The sequence below is a fragment of the Anomalospiza imberbis genome, chromosome 1, assembly GCF_031753505.1.
Source record: "Anomalospiza imberbis isolate Cuckoo-Finch-1a 21T00152 chromosome 1, ASM3175350v1, whole genome shotgun sequence".
NCBI lineage: Eukaryota > Metazoa > Chordata > Aves > Passeriformes > Viduidae > Anomalospiza > Anomalospiza imberbis.
The window spans coordinates 2,544,689-2,563,920 of NC_089681.1; the positions used below are offsets into that span (position 1 = coordinate 2,544,689).

The 19,232-nt window shown below is 65.4% G+C and overlaps 1 protein-coding gene and 1 long non-coding RNA gene across 2 annotated transcripts in view; one reads left to right on the plus strand and one right to left on the minus strand.

The window, feature by feature from the left end:
• The window catches only part of LOC137467878 (glycosylphosphatidylinositol anchor attachment 1 protein-like), a 35,824-nt gene that overhangs the window by 6,962 nt on the left and 9,630 nt on the right, over positions 1 to 19,232 (minus strand). Inside the window, exons 4-9 of the mRNA XM_068179326.1 lie at positions 16,286 to 16,433; positions 12,918 to 13,019; positions 9,156 to 9,352; positions 6,455 to 6,636; positions 2,479 to 2,632; positions 176 to 245 (exon numbers count right to left, since the gene is read on the minus strand). Coding sequence (XP_068035427.1) covers positions 176 to 245; positions 2,479 to 2,632; positions 6,455 to 6,636; positions 9,156 to 9,352; positions 12,918 to 13,019; positions 16,286 to 16,433 — 853 coding nt within the window. The remainder of the gene's footprint in view (positions 1 to 175; positions 246 to 2,478; positions 2,633 to 6,454; positions 6,637 to 9,155; positions 9,353 to 12,917; positions 13,020 to 16,285; positions 16,434 to 19,232) is intronic.
• LOC137467968 (uncharacterized) lies at positions 7,742 to 8,173 on the plus strand. The gene is made up of 3 exons (XR_010995692.1): positions 7,742 to 7,808; positions 7,947 to 7,985; positions 8,113 to 8,173. It is a non-coding gene; the product is annotated as an uncharacterized lncRNA (long non-coding RNA).

Here is a 19,232-nt window from a genome sequence, read left to right on the forward strand (position 1 = left end):
TCAGTCCGGGGGTCCCCGGGTCAGTCCGGGGGTCCCAGGGGTCAGTCTGGGGGGTCCCGGGTCAGTGTGGGGGTCCCGGGTCAGTGTGGGGGTCCCGGGTCAGTCCGGGGGTCCCAGGGGTCAGTCTGGGGGTCCCCGGGGTCAGTCCCGGGGGTCCCGGGGGTCGGGGGTCCCCTCACCTCCCCGGGCGGGGGGTCTCCCTCCCCCTCGTCGCTCCGGCTCAGCCGCATCCACAGGTCCAGGGCGTGGGGGAGGGGTCAAGGAAAGGGCCGGACCCTCGGACCCCAGACCCACCGAGACCCCAGACCCCAATTCAGGGACCCCAGACCCCAATTCTGGGACCCCAGACCCCAATTCAGGGACCCCAAACCCTGCCTCAGGGACCCCAGACCCCCTGATACCCCAGACCCCAATTCAGGGACCCCACACCCCCCTGAGACCCCAAACCCCGCCACAGGGACCCCAGACCCCAATTCAGTAACCCCACACCCCCCTGAGACCCCAGACCCCAATTCAGGGACACCAGACCCCCCTGAGACCCCAGACCCCAATTCAGGGACCCCAGACCCCAATTCAGGGACCCCAAACCCCAATTCAGTAACCCCACACCCCCCTGATACCCTAGACCCCAATTCAGGGACCCCAGACCCCAATTCAGGGACCCCAAACCCCCCTGATACCCTAGACCCCAATTCAGGGACCCCAAATCCCAATTCAGGGACCCCAGACCCCGCCTCAGGGACCCCAGACCCCAATTCAGGGACCCCAGACCCCAATTCAGGGACCCCAAACCCCCCTGATACCCTAGACCCCAATTCAGGGACCCCAAATCCCAATTCAGGGACCCCAGACCCCGCCTCAGGGACCCCAGACCCCAATTCAGGGACCCCAGACCCCAATTCAGGGACCCCAAACCCCCCTGATACCCTAGACCCCAATTCAGGGACCCCAAATCCCAATTCAGGGACCCCAGACCCCGCCTCAGGGACCCCAGACCCCAATTCAGGGACCCCAGACCCCAATTCAGGGACCCCAAACCCCACCTCAGGGACCCCAAACCCCAATTCAGGGACCCCAAACCCCACCTCAGGGACCCCAAACCCCGCCTCAGGGACCCCAAACCCCAATTCAGGGACCCCAGACCCCAATTCTGGTACCCCAAACCCCCCTGAGACCCCAAACCGCAATTCAGGGACCCCAGACCCCAATTCTGGGACCCCAGACCCCAATTCAGGGACCCCAGACCCCCCTGAGACCCCAAACCCCGCCTCAGGGACCCCAGACCCCAATTCAGGGACCCCAGACCCCCCTGAGACCCCAAACCCCGCCTCAGGGACCCCAGACCCCAATTCAGGGACCCCAGACCCCCCTGAGACCCCAAACCCAATTCAGGGACCCCAGACCCCAATTCTGGGACCCCAGACCCCCCTGATACCCCAAACCCCGCCTCAGGGACCCCAGACCCCAATTCAGGGACCCCAGACCCCCCTGAGACCCCAGACCCCAATTCAGGGACCCCAGACCCCAATTCAGGGACCCCAGACCCCCCTGATACCCCAAACCCCGCCTCAGGGACCCCAGACCCCAATTCTGGGACCCCAGACCCCCCTGAGACCCCAGACCCCAATTCAGCAACCCCAAACCCCCCTGAGACCCCAGACCCCAATTCAGGGACCCCAGACCCCAATTCTGGGACCCCAAACCCTGCCTGAGGGACCCCAGACCCCAATTCAGGGACCCCAGACCCCCCTGAGACCCCAAACTCTGCCTCAGGGACCCCAGACCCCATTCACTGACCCCAATTCCCCTCTTTTTCCCCCAAACCCCCATTCCCTCCTGAAATCTGCATTTTTTACCGATTTTTCTCCCCAAATCCCAATTTTCCCATCTCTCCCCATTTTCCCGTTTCCCCCCATTTCCTCCTTTTTTCACCATTTTTCACCATTTCCACCCCTTTTTCCCATCTTTGCCCATTTCCCCCAGTTTTCCCCGTTTTCCCCCCCATTTTCCCCCGTTTTTTCCCATTTTTCCCATTTTTTCCCGTTTTTTCCCGTTTTTCCCCGTTTTCACCCCGGATATGCGCAGGGCCAGCACGAGCAGCAGCAGCCCCAGGGCTGGGATGCAGGAGCCCATTTTCCCCTAATTTTTTCCCATTTTTACCCCGTTTTACCCCGTTTTTTCCCATTTTTACCCCGTTTTTTCCCGTTTTTTCCCATTTTTTCCCCGTTTTCTCCCCGTTTTTCCCCATTTTCCCCCGTTTTCACCCCGGATATGCGCAGGGCCAGCACGAGCAGCAGCAGCCCCAGGGCTGGGATGCAGGAGCCCATTTTCCCCCCATTTTTTCCGATTTTTGCCCTGTTTTAACCCCATTTTTACCCCGTTTTTTCCCGTTTTTTCCCATTTTTATCCCATTTTTTCCCATTTTTTCCCGTTTTTTCCCCATTTTTCCCCGTTTTTTCCCCGTTTTCACCCGGATATGCGCAGGGCCAGCACGAGCAGCAGCAGCCCCAGGGCGGGCATGTAGGAGCCGATGGAGACGAAGCGGGACAGCGAGGGCAGCAGGTACAGGAAATAGGATTGGTGCAGCCGCTCCAGCAGGTTGTTCAGCTTCCGGAACATTCCCTCCAGGGTCCTGGGGGGTGGGAGGGGAATGGGGGTCAGGGGAGACCCCCTGGGACCCCCCAAATCCAGGGGAGACCCCCCAAATCCAGGAGAGACCCCCCAAATCCAGGGGAGACCCCCCAAATCCAGGGAGAGACCCCCCTGCAATGCCCCAGCCCCACAGCCCCAGCAGGTTGTTCAGCTTCCGGAACATTCCCTCCAGGGTCCTGGGGGGTGGGAGGGGAATGGGGGTCAGGGGAGACCCCCCGGGACCCCCCAAATCCAGGGGAGACCCCCCAAATCCAGGGGAGACCCCCCAAATCCAGGGAGAGACCCCCCTGCAATGCCCCAGCCCCACAGCCCCAGCAGGTTGTTCAGCTTCCGGAACATTCCCTCCAGGGTCCTGGGGGGTCAGGGGAGACCCCCCCGGGACCCCCCAAATCCAGGGAGAGACCCCCCAAATGCAGGAGAGACCCCCGGGACCCCGCAAATCCAGGGGAGACCCCCTAAATCCAGGGGAGACCCCCGGGACCCCCCAAATCCAGGAGAGACCCCCCAAATCCAGGGGAGAACCCCGGGACCCCCCAAATCCAGGAGAGACCCCCTAAATCCAGACAGAGACTCCCGGGACCCCCCAAATCCAGGAGAGATCCCTGGGACCCCCCAAATCCAGGAGAGACCCCCGGGACCCCCCAAATCCACTCAGAGACCCCCCCCAGGACCCCCCAAATTCAGGGCAGACCCCTGGGACCCCCCCAAATCCAGACAGAGATCCCTGGGACCCCCCCAAATCCACACAGAGACCCCCCGGGACCCCCCAAATCCAGACAGAGACCCCCGGGACCCCCCAAATCCAGGAGAGACCCCCCAAATCCACACAGAGACCCCTGGGACCCCCCAAATCCACACAGAGACCCTTGGGACCCCCCAAATCCAGGGGAGACCCCCCAAATCCAGGAGAGACCCCCCGGACCCCCCAAATCCAGGAGAGACCCCCTAAATCCAGGGGAGAGACCCCCCAAATCCAGGCAGAGACCCCCGGGACCCCCCAAATCCACACAGAGACCTTTGGGACCCCCCCAAATCCAGACAGAGACCCCCGGGACCCCCCAAATCCAGACAGAGACCCCTGGGACCCCCAAATCCAGGGCAGACCCTGGGGAACCCCAAATCCAGGGAGAGACCCCCGGGATCCCCCAAATCCAGGAGACACCCCCCAAATCCAGGTGAGACCCCTGGGACCCCCCAAATCGAGGGAGAGACCCCTGGGACCCCCCCAAATCCACTCAGAGACCCCCGGGATCCCCCAAATCGAGACAGAGACCCCTGGGACCCCCCCCAAATCTACTCAGAGACCCCCCCAGGACCCCCCAAATTCAGGGCAGACCCTTGGGACCCCCCAAATCCACACAGAGACCCCTGGGACCCCCCCAAATCCACACAGAGACCCCTGGGACCCCCCAAATCCACTCAGAGACCCCCCCCAGGACCCCCCAAATTCAGGGCAGACCCCTGGGACCCCCCCAAATCCAGACAGAGATCCCTGGGACCCCCCAAATCCAGGGAGAGACCCCCGGGATCCCCCAAATCCAGGAGACACCCCCCAAATCCAGGTGAGACCCCTGGGACCCCCCAAATCGAGGGAGAGACCCCTGGGACCCCCCCAAATCCACTCAGAGACCCCCGGGATCCCCCAAATCGAGACAGAGACCCCTGGGACCCCCCCAAATCTACTCAGAGACCCCCCCAGGACCCCCCAAATTCAGGGCAGACCCTTGGGACCCCCCCAAATCCACACAGAGACCCCTGGGACCCCCCAAATCCACACAGAGACCCCTGGGACCCCCCAAATCCACTCAGAGACCCCCCCCAGGACCCCCCAAATTCAGGGCAGACCCCTGGGACCCCCCCAAATCCAGACAGAGATCCCTGGGACCCCCCCAAATCCAGACAGAGACCCCCGGGACCCCCCAAATCCAGACAGAGACCCCCGGGACCCCCCCAAATCCACACAGAGACCCCCGGGACCCCCAAATCCAGACAGAGACCCCCGGGACCCCCCAAATCCACACAGAGACCCCCGGGATCCCCCAAATCCAGGGAGAGACCCCTGGGACCCCCCAAATCCAGGGAGAGACCCCTGGGACCCCCCAAATCCAGGGAGAGACCCCTGGGACCCCCCGAAATCCAGGAGAGACCCCTGGGACCCCCCCAAATCCACACAGAGACCCCCGGGACCCCCCAAATCCAGGGCAGACCCCTGGGAACCCCCAAATCCACACAGAGACCCCCGGGACCCCCCCAAATCCACACAGAGACCCCAGGGACCCCCCAAATCCAGGGCAGACCCCTGGGAACCCCCAAATTCACACAGAGACCCCCGGGACCCCGCGAATCCAGGGAGAGACCCCCGGGACCCCCCCAAATCCAGGAGAGACCCCTGGGACCCCCCAAATCCAGGGAGAGACCCCTGGGACCCCCCGAAATCCAGGAGAGACCCCCGGGACCCCCCAAATCCAGGGGAGACCCCCGGGACCCCCCAAATCCAGGAGAGACCCCCTAAATCCAGGGGAGACCCCCGGGATCCCCCAAATCCAGGAGAGACCCCCGGGACCCCCCAAATCCAGGGGAGACCCCCGGGACCCCCCAAATCCAGACAGAGACCCCCGGGACCCCCCAAATCCAGGGGAGACCCCCGGGACCCCCTAAATCCACACAGAGACCCCCCCAGGACCCCCCAAATCCACACAGAGACCCCTGGGACCCCCCAAATCCACACAGAGACCCCTGGGACCCCCCAAATCCACTCAGAGACCCCCCCCAGGACCCCCCAAATTCAGGGCAGACCCCTGGGAACCCCCAAATCCACACAGAGACCCCCGGGATCCCCCAAATCGAGACAGAGACCCCCGGGATCCCCCAAATCCACACAGAGACCCCCGGGACCCCCCCAAATCCACTCAGAGACCCCCCCCCAGGACCCCCCAAATTCAGGGCAGACCCCTGGGACCCCCCCAAATCCACACAGAGACCCCCGGGATCCCCCAAATCCAGGGCAGACCCCCGGGATCCCCCAAATCCACACAGAGACGCCCGAGTTCCCCCCCAGGAGAGCCCCCAGCACCCCCTAAACCCCTGGACCCCCCCCGATACCCCAACCCCCCCTCCAAGACTCTGCAAATACCCCCCAAACCCCACCCGGACCCTACCCGTACCCCAAATCCACCCCAAAGCACCCCGGGACCCCCCCCCGGGACCCCCAAAACTCCCCCAAACTCACAGAACCCCCCCAGGACCCCCCCAATTCCACCCGGGACCCCCCCTGACCTGCCCAGCGCCCCCCAGAACGAGCTTGTGCTGCCGGAAGCTGTTGATCCCTCGCAGGGTCAGGGACCCCCAAAACCTCCCCAGGACCCCCCCCAGCACCCCCAAACCCCCCCAGGACCCCCCAAAACCCCCCCAGCACCCCCCAAATCTCCCCCAGGACCCCCCAGGGACCCCCCTGACCTGCCCAGCGCCCCCCAGAACGAGCTTGTGCTGCCGGAAGCTGTTGATCCCTCGCAGGGTCAGGGACCCCCAAAACCTCCCCAGGACCCCCCCAGGATTCCCGAAACCCCCCCAGCACCCCCAAAACACCCCCAGGACCCCCCAAATCCCCTCCAGGACCCCCAAAAGCCCCCCCAGGACCTCCCAAATCCCCTCCAGGACCCTCTGGGACCCCCTTGACCTGCCCAGCGCCCCCAGGTCGAACATGTGCTGCCGGAAGCTGCTGATGCCCCGCAGGGTCAGGGACCCCCAAACCCCCCAGGACCCCCCAAATCCCCCCCCAGGACCCCCCGGGACCCCCCCTGACCTGCCCAGCGCCCCCAGGTCGAACTTGTGCTGGCGGAAGCTGTTGATCCCTCGCAGGGTCAGGGCCTCGATGCGGAAGCGCAGGAAGAGCCCGTGCGCCCCCCCGGGACCCCCCCCGGCCTGGCCCAGCACCATCAGCCCCAGGGTCCGCAGGCTCTGGGCATAGCCCGGCCCCGAGGGGCCCTCCGGGGGGGGGCAGCTGGGGGGCAGGGGTCAGTCAGGGACCCCCGAGTGACCCCCGAGTGACCACCGAGTGACCACTGAGTGACCACTGAGTGACCACTGACCCCTCCGTGACCCCTCGGTACCCCCCAGCCCCAGGGTCCGCAGGCTCTGGGCATAGCCCGGCCCCGAGGGGCCCTCCGGGGGGGGCAGCTGGGGGTCCAGGGGTCAGTCAGGGACCCCCGAGTGACCACTGAGTGACCACTGAGTGACCCCCGAGTGACCACTGAGTGACCACTGAGCCCTCAGTGACCCCTCAGTGACCCCTCGGTACCCCCCAGCCCCAGGGTCCGCAGGCTCTGGGCATAGCCCGGCCCCGAGGGGCCCTCCGGGGGGGGCAGCTGGGGGGCAGGGGTCAGTCAGGGACCCCCGAGTGACCACTGAGTGACCCCCGAGTGACCACTGAGTGACCACTGACCCCTCAGTGACCCCCTCGGTACCCCCCGATGCCCCCAGGGTCCGCAGGCTCTGGGCATAGCCCGGCCCCGAGGGGCCCTCCGGGGGGGGCAGCTGGGGGTCCAGGGTCAGTCAGGGACCCCCGAGTGACCACTGAGTGACCCCCGAGTGACCCCCGAGTGACCACTGAGCCCTCAGTGACCCCTCGGTACCCCCCAGCCCCAGGGTCCGCAGGCTCTGGGCATAGCCCGGCCCCGAGGGGCCCTCCGGGAGGGGCAGCTGGGGGTCCAGGGTCAGTCAGGGACCCCCCGAGTGACCCCCGAGTGACCCCCGAGTGACCACTGAGTGACCACTGAGTGACCACTGAGCCCTCCGTGACCCCTCGGTACCCCCCAGCCCCAGGATCCGCAGGCTCTGGGCATAGCCCGGCCCCGAGGGGCCCTCCGGGGGGGGCAGCTGGGGGTCCAGGGTCAGTCAGGGACCCCCGAGTGACCCCCGAGTGACCCCCCGAGTGACCACCGAGTGACCACTGAGTGACCACTGAGCCCTCCGTGACCCCTCGGTACCCCCCCAGCCCCATTGTCCGCAGGCTCTGGGCATAGCCCGGCCCCGAGGGGCCCTCTGGGGGTCCAGGGTCAGTCAGGGACCCCCGAGTGACCCCCGAGTGACCCCCGAGTGACCACTGAGTGACCACTGAGTGACCACTGAGTGACCCCTGAGCCCTCCGTGACCCCTCGGTACCCCCCAGCCCCAGGGTCCGCAGGCTCTGGGCATAGCCCGGCCCCGAGGGGCCCTCCGGGGGGGGCAGCTGGGGGTCCAGGGGTCAGTCAGGGACCCCCGAGTGACCCCTGAGTGACCACTGAGTGACCCCCGAGTGACCACTGAGTGACCACTGACCCCTCAGTGACCCCTCAGTGACCCCTCGGTATCCCCCAGCCCCAGGGTCCGCAGGCTCTGGGCATAGCCCGGCCCCGAGGGGCCCTCCGGGGGGGGGCAGCTGGGGGTCCAGGGTCAGTCAGGGACCCCCGAGTGACCCCCGAGTGACCACTGAGTGACCACTGACCCCTCAGTGACCCCTCAGTGACCCCTCGGTACCCCCCAGCCCCAGGGTCCGCAGGCTCTGGGCATAGCCCGGCCCCGAGGGGCCCTCCGGGGGGGGCAGCTGGGGGTCCAGGGTCAGTCAGGGACCCCCGAGTGACCACTGAGTGACCACTGAGTGACCCCCGAGTGACCACTGAGTGACCACTGAGCCCCTCCGTGACCCCTCAGTGACCCCTCGGTACCCCCCAGCCCCAGGGTCCGCAGGCTCTGGGCATAGCCCGGCCCCGAGGGGCCCTCCGGGGGTCCAGGGTCAGTCAGGGACCCCCGAGTGACCCCCGAGTGACCCCTGAGCGACCCCCAAAGCCCCCCCGGCCTGGGGAGTGACCCCCAAAGCCCCCCCCAGCCCGGGGAGTGACCCCCAAAGGCCCCTGACCCCCCCGAGTGTCCACAGGCTCTGGGGGGGCAGGGGTCAGTCCCGTGACCACGGAGTGACCCCCAGGACCCCCCCAACCTTGCCCTGGAAGGTGCAGACCCCCCCAGACCCCCCAAAGCCCCCCAGGACCCCCCAAATCCCCCCATAACCCCCCAGAGCCCCCCAGGACCCCCCAAAGCCCCCCCCAGGACCCCCCCAGACCCACCTTGCCCTGGAAGCTGCAGAGCAGCCCCCAGACCCCTCAAAGCCCCCCAAGGACTCCCCAAAGCCCCCCCAGGACGCCCCCAGACCCACCTTGCCCTGGAAGGTGCAGAGCAGCCCGCTCTTGAGGCAGAAGGAGTGGAAGAGGCTCAGCAGGTCCAGGATGGGGACAGCAGCCCCCAGACCCCCCCAAAGACCCCGAGGACCCCCAAAGCCCCCCCAGGACGCCCCCAGGACGCCCCCAGGACGCCCCCAGACCCACCTTGCCCTGGAAGGTGCAGAGCAGCCCGCTCTTGAGGCAGAAGGAGTGGAAGAGGCTCAGCAGGACCAGGATGGGGACAGCAGCCCCCAGACCCCCCCAAAGACCCCCAGGACCCCCAAAGCCCCCCCAGGACGCCCCCAGACCCACCTTGCCCTGGAAGGTGCAGAGCAGCCCGCTCTTGAGGCAGAAGGAGTGGAAGAGGCTCAGCAGGTCCAGGTTGGGCACTTGCCCGTTCAGCCCCTCCACGGCCACGTCCACGCTGGTCACCACGTCCGAGCTGAGCTCCAGCGCCAGCGCCGCCTGGATGGCCCCCGCCCGGCCCGGGACCCCCCCCGAGTGGATGCCTGGGGGGGGACACACCCCTGAGACCCCCAGGGACCCACCCAGGGCACCCCCAGAACGGCCACGGGACCCCCAGGGTGGCCACGGGACCCCCGTGTCCACTCCGGTCAGTGTGTCCGTGCCCAGCTCTGGATGGCCCCCCCCGGCCCGGGACCCCCCCCGAGTGGATGCCTGGGGGGGGACACACCCCTGAGACCCCCAGGGACCCACCCAGGGCACCCCCAGGGTGGCCACGGGACCCCCAGGGTGGCCACGGGACCCCCGTGTCCACTCCGGTCAGTGTGTCCGTGCCCAGCTCTGGATGGCCCCCGCCCGGCCCGGGACCACCCCGAGTGGATGCCTGGGGGGGACACACCCCTGAGACCCCCAGGGACCCACCCGGGGCACCCCCAGAACGGCCATGGGACCCCCAGGGTGGCCACGGGACCCCCAGGGTGGCCACGGGACCCCCGTGTCCACTCCGGTCAGTGTGTCCGTGCCCAGCTCTGGATGGCCCCCGCCCGGCCCGGGACCACCCCGAGTGGATGCCTGGGGGGGGACACACCCCTGAGACCCCCAGGGACCCACCCGGGGCACCCCGAGAACGGCCACGGGACCCCCAGAACGGCCACGGGACCCCCAGGGTGGCCACGGGACCCCCAGGATGGCCACGGGACCCCCATGGCTCCCCCGTGTCCACTCCGGTCAGTGTGTCCGTGCCCAGCTGCAGCCAGGGTCACCTGCATGGCTCCTGACCCCTCCCAGTGCTCCCAGTTGGACCAGTAAGGCTGACACTGTGGTAGCCCAGCCCCTCCCAGTGCTCCCAGTAAGGCTGACACTGTGGTACCCAGTCCCTCCCAGTGCTCCCAGTGCTCCCAGTCTCACCAGTAAGGCTGACACTGTGGTAGCCCAGTCCCTCCCAGTGCTCCCAGTAAGGCTGACACTGTGGTAGCCCAGCCCCTCCCAGTGCTCCCAGTAAGGCTGGCACTGTGGTAGCCCAGCCCCTCCCAGTCCCTCCCAGTGCTCCCAGTGCTCCCAGTAAGGCTGACACTGTGGTAGCCCAGCCCCTCCCAGTCCCTCCCAGTGCTCCCAGTGCTCCCAGTAAGGCTGACACTGTGGTAGCCCAGTCCCTCCCAGTGCTCCCAGTGCTCCCAGTAAGGCTGACACTGTGGTAGCCCAGTCCCTCCCAGTGCTCCCAGTGCTCCCAGTAAGGCTGACACTGTGGTAGCCCAGTCCCTCCCAGTGCTCCCAGTCTCACCAGTAAGGCTGACGCTGTGGTAGCCCAGTCCCTCCCAGTGCTCCCAGTCTCACCAGTAAGGCTGACGCTGTGGTAGCCCAGCCCCTCCCAGTCTCACCAGTAAGGCTGACGCTGTGGTAGCCCAGCCCCTCCCAGTCCCTCCCAGCGCTCCCAGTCTCACCAGTAAGGCTTACGCTGTGGTAGCCCAGTCCCTCCCAGTGCTCCCAGTCTCACCAATAAGGCTGACACTCTGGTAGCCCAGTCCCTCCCAGTGCTCCCAGTCTCACCAGTAAGGTTGACACTGTGGTAGCCCAGCCCCTCCCAGTGCTCCCAGTGCTCCCAGTGTCACCAGTAAGGCTGACACGGTGGTAGCCCAGCCCCTCCCAGTCCCTCCCAGTCCCTCCCAGTGCTCCCAGTGCTCCCAGTAAGGCTGACACTGTGGTACCCAGTCCCTCCCACTGCTCCCAGTGCTCCCAGTAAGGCTGACACTGTGGTACCCAGTCCCTCCCACTGCTCCCAGTGCTCCCAGTAAGGCTGACACTGTGGTAGCCCAGTCCCTCCCAGTGCTCCCAGTTGGACCAGTAAGGCTGACACTGTGCGAGCCTAGTCCCTCCCAGTCTCACCAGTAAGGCTGACACTGTGGTACCCCAGCCCCTCCCACTGCTCCCAGTGCTCCCAGTCTCACCAGTAAGGCTGACACTGTGGTAGCCCAGCCCCTCCCAGTGCTCCCAGTAAGGCTGACACTGTGGTAGCCCAGCCCCTCCCAGTCCATCCCAGTGCTCCCAGTCCCTCCCAGTAAGGCTGACACTGTGGTAGCCCAGCCCCTCCCAGTGCTCCCAGTAAGGCTGACACTGTGGTACCAGTCCCTCCCAGTGCTCCCAGTCCCTCCCAGTCCCTCCCAGTGCTCCCAGTAAGGCTGACACTGTGGTAGCCCAGTCCCTCCCAGTCTCACCAGTAAGGCTGACACTGTGGTAGCCCAGTCCCTCCCAGTGCTCCCAGTAAGGCTGACACTGTGGTAGCCCAGCCCCTCCCAGTGCTCCCAGTAAGGCTGGCACTGTGGTAGCCCAGCCCCTCCCAGTCCCTCCCAGTGCTCCCAGTGCTCCCAGTAAGGCTGACACTGTGGTAGCCCAGCCCCTCCCAGTCCCTCCCAGTGCTCCCAGTGCTCCCAGTAAGGCTGACACTGTGGTAGCCCAGTCCCTCCCAGTGCTCCCAGTGCTCCAGTAAGGCTGACACTGTGGTAGCCCAGTCCCTCCCAGTGCTCCCAGTGCTCCCAGTAAGGCTGACACTGTGGTAGCCCAGTCCCTCCCAGTGCTCCCAGTCTCACCAGTAAGGCTGACGCTGTGGTAGCCCAGTCCCTCCCAGTGCTCCCAGTCTCACCAGTAAGGCTGACGCTGTGGTAGCCCAGCCCCTCCCAGTCTCACCAGTAAGGCTGACGCTGTGGTAGCCCAGCCCCTCCCAGTCCCTCCCAGCGCTCCCAGTCTCACCAGTAAGGCTTACGCTGTGGTAGCCCAGTCCCTCCCAGTGCTCCCAGTCTCACCAATAAGGCTGACACTCTGGTAGCCCAGTCCCTCCCAGTGCTCCCAGTCTCACCAGTAAGGTTGACACTGTGGTAGCCCAGCCCCTCCCAGTGCTCCCAGTGCTCCCAGTGTCACCAGTAAGGCTGACACGGTGGTAGCCCAGCCCCTCCCAGTCCCTCCCAGTCCCTCCCAGTGCTCCCAGTGCTCCCAGTAAGGCTGACACTGTGGTACCCAGTCCCTCCCACTGCTCCCAGTGCTCCCAGTAAGGCTGACACTGTGGTACCCAGTCCCTCCCACTGCTCCCAGTGCTCCCAGTAAGGCTGACACTGTGGTAGCCCAGTCCCTCCCAGTGCTCCCAGTTGGACCAGTAAGGCTGACACTGTGCGAGCCTAGTCCCTCCCAGTCTCACCAGTAAGGCTGACACTGTGGTACCCCAGCCCCTCCCACTGCTCCCAGTGCTCCCAGTCTCACCAGTAAGGCTGACACTGTGGTAGCCCAGCCCCTCCCAGTGCTCCCAGTAAGGCTGACACTGTGGTAGCCCAGCCCCTCCCAGTCCATCCCAGTGCTCCCAGTCCCTCCCAGTAAGGCTGACACTGTGGTAGCCCAGCCCCTCCCAGTGCTCCCAGTAAGGCTGACACTGTGGTACCAGTCCCTCCCAGTGCTCCCAGTCCCTCCCAGTCCCTCCCAGTGCTCCCAGTAAGGCTGACACTGTGGTAGCCCAGTCCCTCCCAGTCTCACCAGTAAGGCTGACACTGTGGTAGCCCAGCCCCTCCCAGTGCTCCCAGTAAGGCTGACACTGTGGTACCCAGCCCCTCCCAGTGCTCCCAGTCTCACCAGTAAGGTTGACGTCATGGTAGGCCTCCAGCCAGGCCTGTGTCCCCAGCAGGTCGTGCTCGGTCACCAGGAAGATGAGATCCTTGGCCCAGTACACCTGGCCTGGGGAAACTGGGAGCTCTGGGACCCGACCAGTGCAGCCCAGTACAGCCCAGTACAGCCCAGTACAGCCCAGTACAGCCCAGTACAGCCCAGTACACCCAGTACAGCCAGTACAGCCCAGTACAGCACCAGGAAGATGAGATCCTTGGCCCAGTACACCTGGCCTGGGGAAACTGGGAGCTGTGGGACCTGACCAGTACAGCCCAGTACAGCCCAGTACACCCAGTATACCCAGTACAGCCCAGTACGGCCCAGTACGGCCCAGTACACCCAGTATACCCAGTACAGCCCAGTACAGCACCAAGAAGATGAGATCCTTGGCCCAGTACACCTGGCCTGGGGAAACTGGGAGCTGTGGGACCCGACCAGTGCAGCCCAGTACAGCCCAGTATGCCCCAGTACACCCAGTACAGCCCAGTACAGCACCAGGAAGATGAGATCCTTGGCCCAGTACACCTGGCCTGGGGAAACTGGGAGCTGTGGGACCTGACCAGTACAGCCCAGTACAGCCCAGTACGGCCCAGTACGGCCCAGTACGGCCCAGTACGGCCCAGTACAGCCCAGCACGGCCCAGTACGGCCCAGTACGGCCCAGTACAGCCCAGTACGGCCCAGTATAGCCCAGTACGGCCCAGTACACCCAGTATACCCAGTACAGCCCAGTACAGCACCAAGAAGATGAGATCCTTGGCCCAGTACACCTGGCCTGGGGAAACTGGGAGCTCTGGGACCCGACCAGTACAGCCCAGTACAGCCCAGTACAGCCCAGTACACCCAGTACAGCCCAGTACAGCCCAGTATGGCCCAGTACACCCCAGTACAGCCCAGTACAGCCCAGTACGGCCCAGTACGGCCCAGTACAGCCCAGTACAGCCCAGTACAGCCAGTACAGCCCAGTACGGCCCAGTACGGCCCAGTACAGCCCAGTACAGCCAGTATGACCCAGTACAGCCCAGTACAGCCCAGTACAGCCCAGTACGGCCCAGTACACCCAGTACGGCCCAGTACAGCCCAGTACAGCCCAGTACACCCAGTACGGCCCAGTACAGCCCAGTACGGCCCAGTACGGCCCAGTACGGCCCAGTACGGCCCAGTACAGCCCAGTACGGCCCAGTACACCCAGTACGGCCCAGTACAGCCCAGTACAGCCCAATACACCCAGTACGGCCCAGTACACCCAGTACGGCCCAGTACAGCCCAGTACAGCCCAGTACACCCAGTACGGCCCAGTACAGCCCAGTACAGCCCAGTACACCCAGTATGGCCCAGTACACCCAATATGGCCCAGTACACCCAGTATGGCCCAGTATACCCAGTATGGCCCAGTACAGCCCAGTACGGCCCAGTACAGCCCAGTACACCCAGTACAGCCCAGTACGGCCCAGTACGGCCCAGTACAGCCCAGTACAGCCCAGTACAGCCCAGTACGGCCCAGTACACCCAGTATGGCCCAGTACACCCAGTACGGCCCAGTACAGCCCAGTACAGCCAGTATGACCCAGTACAGCCCAGTACAGCCCAGTACAGCCCAGTACAGCCCAGTACACCCAGTATGGCCCAGTACACCCAGTACGGCCCAGTACAGCCCAGTACAGCCCAGTACACCCAGTACGGCCCAGTACGGCCCAGTACGGCCCAGTACACCCAGTACGGCCCAGTACAGCCCAGTACACCCAGTACAGCCCAGTACAGCCAGTACACCCAGTATGGCCCAGTACAGCCCAGTATACTCAGTACAGCCCAGTACAGCACCAGGAAGATGAGATCCTTGGCCCAGTACACCTGGCCTGGGGAAACTGGGAGCTGTGGGACCCAACCAGTACAGCCCAGTACAGCCCAGTACAGCCCAGTACAGCCCAGTACACCCAGTACGGCCCAGTACGGCCCAGTACACCCAGTACAGCCCAGTACAGTCCAGTACACCCAGTACGGCCCAGTACAGCCCAGTACAGCCCAGTACGTCCCAGTACAGCCCAGTACGGCCCAGTACACCCAGTACGGCCCAGTACGGCCCAGTACACCCAGTACAGCCCAGTACAGCCCAGTACACCCAGTATGGCCCAGTACACCCAGTACGGCCCAGTACAGCCCAGTACAGCCCAGTTCACCCAGTACGGCCCAGTACACCCAGTACAGCCCAGTACGGCCCAGTACGGCCCAGTACAGCCCAGTACAGCCCAGTACGGCCCAGTACACCCAGTACAGCCCAGTACAGCCCAGTACGGCCCAGTACACCCAGTATGGCCCAGTACACCCAGTATGGCCCAGTACACCCAGTACAGCCCAGTACAGCCCAGTACGGCCCAGTATACCCAGTACGGCCCAGTACAGCCCAGTATGGCCCAGTACACCCAGTACACCCAGTACAGCCAGTACAGCCTAGTACAGCCCAGTACAGCCCAGTACAGCCCAGTACGGCCCAGTACAGCCCAGTACAGCCCAGTACAGCCAGTATGACCCAGTACAGCCCAGTACACCCAGTATGGCCCAGTACACCCAGTACAGCCCAGTACAGCCCAGTACAGCCCAGTATGGCCCAGTACAGCCCAGTACGGCTCAGTACACCCAGTACAGCCCAGTACGGCCCAGTACGGCCCAGTACAGCCCAGTACGGCCCAGTACGGCCCAGTACGGCCCAGTACACCCAGTACAGCCCAGTACGGCCCAGTACAGCCCAGTACACCCAGTACGGCCCAGTACAGCCCAGTACAGCCCAGTACAGCTCAGTACACCCAGTACGGCCCAGTACGGCCCAGTACGGCCCAGTATGGCCCAGTACGGCCCAGTATACCCAGTATGGCCCAGTAGGGCCCAGTATGGCCCAGTACAGCCCAGTACAGCCCAGCACTCCCCCGGTAGCCCCCCAGTTGCCCCTGGTAGGCCCCCAGCATCGCCCAGGTGCCCCCAGTAGCCCCCCAGGGTCACCCAGGTGGCCCAGTAGCCCCCAGGTGGCCCGGTAGCCCCCCAGGTGGCCCAGTAGCCCCCCACCTCGGCAGTAGCCCTCCAGGTATCCCGGCAGCCCCCCAGGTGGCCCGGCAGCCCCCCACCTCGGCAGCAGCCCCCCACCTCGGCAGTAGCCCCCCAGGTGGCCCGGTAGCCCCCCACGTCGGCAGTAGCCCCCCAGGTGGCCCGGTAGCCCCCCAGGTGGCACCTCGGCAGTAGCCCCCCAGGTGGCTCGGTAGCCCCCCACCTCGGCAGTAGCCCCCCAGGTGGCCCGGCAGCCCCCCACGTCGGCAGTAGCCCCCCACGTCGGCAGTAGCCCCCCACCTCGGCAGTAGCCCGCCAGGGCCAGCAGTAGCCCCACGGCCTGGTTGTTCTTGCTGCCCTCGGAGCAGGGCACGAGCAGCAGCAGCGCCTCGGTGCTGGCAGCGCGGGGGGCGCGCAGCACCCCGAAAACGTTGGTGCCCCGCACCAGCTGGGGAGAGGGATGGGGTCAGCACCCCAAAACCTGCCCAGGGACCCCAAAACCGCCCAGGGACCCCAAAACCTGCTCTGGGACCCCAAAACCTGCCCAGGGACCCCAAAACCCACCCTGGGACCCCAAAACCTGCCCAGGGACCCCAAAACCCACCCTGGGACCCCAAAACCTGCCCAGGGACCCCAAAACCGCCCTGGGACCCCAAAACCTGCCCCGGGACCCCAAAACCTGTCCAGGGACCCCAAAACTGCCCAGAGACCCCAAAACCCACCCAGGGACCCCAAACCCGCCCAGAAACCCCAAACCCACCCAGGGACCCCAAACCCTGCCCAGAGACCCCAAAACCTGTCCAGAGACCCCAAACCCACCCAGGGACCCCAAACCCACCCAGGGACCCCAAACCCACCCAGGGACCCCAAAACCTGCCCTGCGACCCCATAACCTGCCCAGGGACCCCAAAACCCGCCCAGAGACCCCAAACCTGTCCGGGGACCCCAAAACCTGCCCTGGGACCCCAAACCCGCCCAGGGACCCCAAACCCGCCCAGGGACCCCAAACCTGTCCAGGGACCCCAAAACCTGCCCTGGGACCCCAAACCCGCCCAGGGACCCCAAAACCCACCCTGGGACCCCAAAACCTGTCCAGGGACCCCAAAACCGCCCAGGGACCCCAAAACCTGTCCAGGGACCCCAAACCCACCCAGAGACCCAAAACCCACCCTGGGACCCCAAAACCCGCCCTGGGACCCCAAAACCTGCCCAGGGACCCCAAACCTGCCCAGGGACCCCAAACCCACCCAGGGACCCCAAAACCTGCCCAGAGACCCCAAAACCCGCCCTGGGACCCCAAAACCGCCCAGCGAGCCCAAAACTGCCCGAAGACCCCAAAACCTGTCCGGGGACCCCAAACCCACCCAGGGACCCCAAACCCGCCCTGGGACCCCAAAACCTGCCCAGGGACCCCAAACCCGCCCAGGGACCCCAAAACCTGCCCTGGGACCCCAAACCCACCCTGGGACCCCAAAACCTGTCCAGGGACCCCAAACCCACCCAGAGACCCCAAAACCTGTCCAGGGACCCCAAAACCCGCCCAGAGACCCCAAAACCTGTCCAGGGACCCCAAAACCCGCCCAGAGACCCCAAAACCCGTCCAGGGACCCCAAAACCTGTCCAGGGACCCCAAACCCACCCAGGGACCCCAAAACCTGCCCAGGGACCCCAAACCCACCCAGGGACCCCAAAACCTGCCCAGGGACCCCAAACCCACCCAGAGACCCCAAAACCTGCCCAGAGACCCCAAAACCTGTCCAGGGACCCCAAACCCACCCAGGGACCCCAAAACCTGCCCAGGGACCCCAAACCCACCCAGAGACCCCAAAGATCCCTGCAGCGCCCCAAAAACCCCAAACCAGCTGGGACAGGGACAGGGATAGCGGGGTCAGCACCCCAAAACCCGCCCAGGGACCCCAAAACCTGCTCTGGGACCCCAAAACTGTCCAGAGACCCCAAAACCCGCCCTGGGACCCCAAAACCTGCTCTGGGACCCCAAAACTGTCCAGGGACCCCAAAACCTGCCCAGGGACCCCAAAACCCACCCAGGGACCCCAAAACCGCCCAGGGACCCCAAAACCTGCTCTGGGACCCCAAAACTGTCCAGAGACCCCAAAACCCGCCCTGGGACCCCAAACCTGCCCACAGACCCCAAAACCTGCCCAGGGACCCCAAAACCCGCCCAGAGACCCCAAAACCTGTCCAGGGACCCCAAAACTGCCCAGAGACCCCAAAACCTGTCCAGGGACCCCAAACCTGTCCAGGGACCCCAAAACCTGCTCTGGGACCCCAAAACCGCCCAGGGACCCCAAAACCTGCCCAGGGACCCCAAAACCTGCCCTGGGACCCCAAAACCTGCCCAGGGACCCCAAAACCGCCCTGGGACCCCAAACCCACCCAGAGACGCCAAACCCTGCCCTGGGACCCCAAAACCTGCCCAGGGACCCCAAAACCGCCCAGGGACCCCAAAACCCGCCCAGGGACCCCAAAACCTGTCCAGGGACCCCAAAACCTGCCCAGAGACCCCAAAACTGCCCAAAGACCCCAAAATCTGTCTGGGGACCCCAAACCCACCCAGAGACCCCAAAACCTGCCCAGGGACCCCAAACCCGCCCAGAGACCCCAAAACCTGCCCAGAGACCCCAAACCCGCCCAGAGACCCCAAAACCTGTCCAGGGACCCCAAACCCACCCAGAGACCCCAAAACCCACCCAGGGACCCCAAAACCTGTCCAGGGACCCCAAAACTGCCCAAAGACCCCAAAACCTGCCCAGGGACCCCAAAACTGCCCAAAGACCCCAAAACCTGCCCAGAGACCCCAAAACCTGCCCTGGGACCCCAAACCCACCCAGGGACCCCAAAACCTGTCCAGGGACCCCAAACCCACCCAGGGACCCCAAACCCGCCCAGAGACCCCAAAACCTGTCCAGGGACCCCAAACCCACCCAGGGACCCCAAAACCTGCCCTGGGACCCCAAACCCACCCAGGGACCCCAAAACCTGTCCAGGGACCCCAAACCCACCCAGGGACCCCAAAACCTGCCCAGGGACCCCAAACCCGCCCAGGGACCCCAAAACCCGCCCAGGGACCCCAAAACCTGCTCTGGGACCCCAAAACCTGTCCGGGGACCCCAAAACCTGCCCTGGGACCCCAAACCCACCCAGGGACCCCAAAACCCACCCAGGGACCCCAAAACCCGCCCTGGGACCCCAAACCCGCCCAGGGACCCCAAAACCTGCCCTGGGA